This window comes from Ipomoea nil, unplaced genomic scaffold, assembly GCF_001879475.1.
Source record: "Ipomoea nil cultivar Tokyo-kokei standard unplaced genomic scaffold, Asagao_1.1 scaffold0482, whole genome shotgun sequence".
NCBI classification, from domain to species: Eukaryota; Viridiplantae; Streptophyta; class Magnoliopsida; order Solanales; family Convolvulaceae; genus Ipomoea; species Ipomoea nil.
Window position 1 is genome coordinate 1712487 of NW_017616910.1, and position 4231 is coordinate 1716717.

At 37.6% G+C, this 4231-nt stretch overlaps 1 protein-coding gene across 1 annotated transcript; it reads left to right on the plus strand.

The window, feature by feature from the left end:
- The first annotated feature begins 2887 nt into the window (after window positions 1-2887).
- LOC109173474 (transcription factor IBH1-like) lies at window positions 2888-3824 on the plus strand. The gene has a single exon (XM_019322711.1). The coding sequence runs from the start codon at window positions 3286-3288 to the stop codon at window positions 3778-3780; it is 495 nt and encodes a 164-aa protein (XP_019178256.1). The 5' UTR covers window positions 2888-3285; the 3' UTR covers window positions 3781-3824.
- The last annotated feature ends 407 nt before the right edge of the window (window positions 3825-4231 follow it).

Below are 4231 nucleotides of genomic sequence, written 5' to 3' on the forward strand. Positions count from 1 at the left end.
ATGGGGGGCGAGTTTTTGGCTAGATTTTTCTCTTGCAAATATGATTTTTGGGTGGGATGTACTTTTTGGGAAAAGGGAAAAACTTACATAGATTATACCAGAATTTATTGCCCCCCTCCCCCTCTTTCTTCTTCTTAATTGCTTCTCTCTCCTACATGCCTTCAAAAAGCCCACAAAAATTCTACAACTATTGAGGTTTCTCTTATTACCACTTACTCTACTTCTAACTTTTATGTGCAACACATGTCCTAAGCAAGAAATTACTATGGTGCCACCTAGGGCTTAGTGTAGTGGTTTGTTGTTACTTGGTGTCACAACTGAATGTGACAGTATAAAGTTTGAATTTTACTAAAAACATGTGAAAAAATTGCAGGATTATGGAAGGTGTGGATTAGATTTCTTGTGTGCATGCATACAAAGACTAGGGTCTGACTAGTGGACTGATTGCGCTATTCACCATTTACCTCTTATAGATTTCTTGTGAACTTATGATTAACTTGATAAAGCTATACCAAGTGGCTTGTAGTCCACTGGTATCGGATTGCTCTCCTATGTGAGAGGTGTAGGTTTCGAGCCTCAGTGTAGGCATAGATTGTATGGGTATTCCGCTTCCTTTGTAATATATAAAAAAAAAAAAAACTTGATAAAGCTATGATCACCTCTTAAGTATTAAAATAAAATAAAAATTAGTACGGTCGGTTTTCACCAGCATTATCTTTAGCATGGGTGGTTGTGCCGGTAGCCACATATTTAATTATTTATAGCGTCATTAAGCATGTTTAAACATGATTAAGGATAACAACACGTTAATCCCACCCAAAAACAATAAAAATAAAAAATCAACTGCCCACTCCCACAAAGTCAATCTTCATCATCAAGTTTCGACCGACATTCTTGAATTCCCCATCTCTATTGTTCCGATGTTTTAATCAACAATAATCTTAACTTTCTCCACCCACAACGTAATTAACTCAAACATTCATTCTCTTTCTCTCTCTCTCTCTATATATATGGGGTCGTTGCGGGTTGTGGGTTTTGGTGTCCGGGGTGGGGAAGCGTGGGCACTCCGCCGCCGTGGTTTGGGTACGAGGAAGGGTACGGTGCAGATTTTTGGGAAGAAGGAAAAAGGGGACAGAATGGAAAACGTTGTGAAGGATGACAAAATATATAGCTTAGGTATAGTAGGCAATAATGGAACACAAAAATGGAGGAAAAAGAAAAAGGGAAAAAGGAGGCAAGTGGGAGGGGGTAGGGTATGCGGATGCATGTGCGATCATATGGTGGTTGGCCCTTTTCTAGGCCCACACCACAAAACACTTCTCTCTCTCTCATCTCTCTCTCTCCTTTCTCTATCTCTATACCAATACAAAATATATATAATGTATTTCTTTACCTAGCTAGTAGTTCTTGTATAATGTATTTGACAAGTGTGGAGAGATAATATAATGTATTCTCAATATGTCATAGAGTAACGTTTTTGAGAGAATTGTTTTAGAACAGAGTTTAACGATGAATCTATGTGTATTGTTTCGTAATGTTGAGTAATTAATAGTACGTATAAATTGGACTGATGGCTAAGGGTTTGAGTTTACAATATATTAACCACAACATTTCTAGGCTTAGGTCGATCATTAACTTAGTATGACTTTCTTCCAATTAACCGCACTTGATTATATTGGTTCAATCTTGCAAAACGATGATCTCTTAGACCCTGATCCACATGGTCTACTTTGAATTATTAAACCAATTGAATTACCATTCAACTTTATTAACGTAAGACTTCAAGACCCGAATACCACCCTGTGTATCTATAACTTTGAGTTAAAATATATTATGTCCAATTCTAATAGTTTAAATGTATGAAGTTATTACTAATACCAAACTGTTAGTATCTAGTAATTTGTTTTTATTAATTTGATTTTTATTCTAAAGTATTTTATTTGTATATTGGTCTAAGCAAACCATTATATTCTTATTGTTCCTCTTCTTACAGGCCAGGTCGATTATATTGTAATTTTGTGAAAAAGTAATTATGTGTGAATAATATAGTGATTCAAATTCTATTGTTTGGTAAATATGAATAAAATTATTGAAAATTTCAATTATAGTATAAGTTATTAGGGAGGACAATTTGATCCTCACACTCCAAACTAATTTCTTCCCATGTATTATGGAATTGCAATTCCTATACGAGAGATTGGGAGGTGAGATTTGCATTTTAGTTTTCTTTTCCTTTTTAATTTGGTTATAACTCCACACTATACATATATATATGGTACTTGTTTCATCTGATCTATTTATAAGACTCAAATAAATAATTATTCTCATATATGACGGTCAGTTCTTGCTAACACCATCTCGATTGAACCTTTCGCATAGATCTTTTCAGTGTTGTTTATCTCTCATGTATAGCTTATAGGCTATTACAAAATACACACGATGCACCTTGAGGTCATGTGTTTAGCTCTTACCAACACCCTTTTTATCGAATATGTTGCATAAGTTTTCCTAGACGATTTACCTCGTGCGTGTAGTTTGTGAATTATAACACAAAGTATACAAAATTTACATCCAATATTTGATATTCATATACATATCACGTATAATAATTTATAAAACCTACTACTTTCTTTTTTGGTGTACCCAGAGTTTTCGCTGTCGACGGACACAACTGTCTAGAGATTTAATGCTGCTCTATAGACAAAAACAAAAATCAAACTCTTGACATTTAGTTAAGAATGAATGAGTCATTTTCACTGGATCAGCATTGAAAACCTACTACTTTGTTTATAGTTATACTAGAGTAATTACTAAGCACACAATAAAGATGGATTCTCAAAGAACCAACCCACCCACCCACCCACTCCCAACCATCCACCCTTACCTTACCCATCGTCTAATCTATCTCCCATTTTCAATCCTTTGCGGCTTCTCTTTTCTTTCTTATATTCTCTCCTTTTTCTTCATTCCATTCATGTACACGTTTGATTCTTGAATTGAAATCTCTCTCTCCTCTCTCTCTCTTCTTTCTCTGTAGAACATCAGAACATGTTTATGTTTTATAAGTAGATCCTGTGTCAGAAGTTGTCAGAAACTGAGGTTTTTGCTTTTGTCCTAGCGAAGGCCGGCCCCCTTCGTGTCAGAACAAGATCTTTTTATCTGTTTTTGTTCATCTCTCTCTCTTCTCCTCTCTCTCTCTCTCTCTCTTGTTTATATATCCCTCCACCAATTCAAACCCTAAAAACCCCGCAACCATTAATTGCAAAGCTCAAGCTCCGGCCGGCCATGGCGTCTCCCCACCACTTACCCTTAAAGCGCGCCTCCGTCAAAACCCGCTTCGCCCGCACCTTCCTCCGGGCACTGCACAACCTCAACGCCGGCGCCGCCGCGCAGGAGCGCCGCAGACGGTGCCGGAAGATAAAGCTCGCCGCCTACGCCTCCATGGCCTCCGCCGTCGGGCCGCGGCGCGCCTGGAGCCGCGCCCTGCTCTGGAGGATCCGTTCCCGCGCCTCCCTGCGCCGAATTCCGGCCGCCCAGAGAAGTAACCATCACCGCCGCAAGACCCCGCCGCCGCGGCCGCGCCGTCCGAGGAGATCGAGAAACGACGTAGTACGAGGTGGTCGTTTGGATTCCGACAAGGCTAAAGAGCTCCGGAAGCTCGTTCCCGGCGGCAAAGCCATGGATTTGTGCTGCTTGCTGGATGAAACTGCGCATTACATAAAGTGCCTTTCGTCGCAGGTAGAAATCATGAGAAACATTGCCGATCTTTTCTCAACCTAAACCAAAACAAAAAAAAAAAAATCAATTAAAATATTATATTTTTAGCATATAAATATATAAATATTATGGTGTGTATGTCTCAGGGGTAATTAATAAATTAAGCAATATTATTATTATTATTATTAAATTAAAATCGAGGAAATAATACCACTGTAATTATATAAATATGCGGCATATTTATATATATTTGTGTTGATGAAAATTTACTTTTAGTTTCATTTTCAATTTCATTTGTACAGAAGCTTTAAATTCTACCATATATGAGAAACTACTCTCTCCTCTTCATCTCTCTTTCTCTTTAATTTCTTTCTGTTGAGAAGCAAGAAAGAAGGGTTTTGATTTTTTTATGTTTTATTTCGGGAGTAAGGAATCTGGATGATCTATAGTGCTCGATCTCAAGATCTTAGGCGATTTAAATTTTTATGTATTTTATAATTTGATACATCCAAGA

Bases quoted from the DNA above. Each gene is read 5' to 3' on its own strand.
- LOC109173474 (XM_019322711.1), top strand. From the start codon at position 3,286: ATGGCGTCTCCCCACCACTTACCCTTAAAGCGCGCCTCCGTCAAAACC.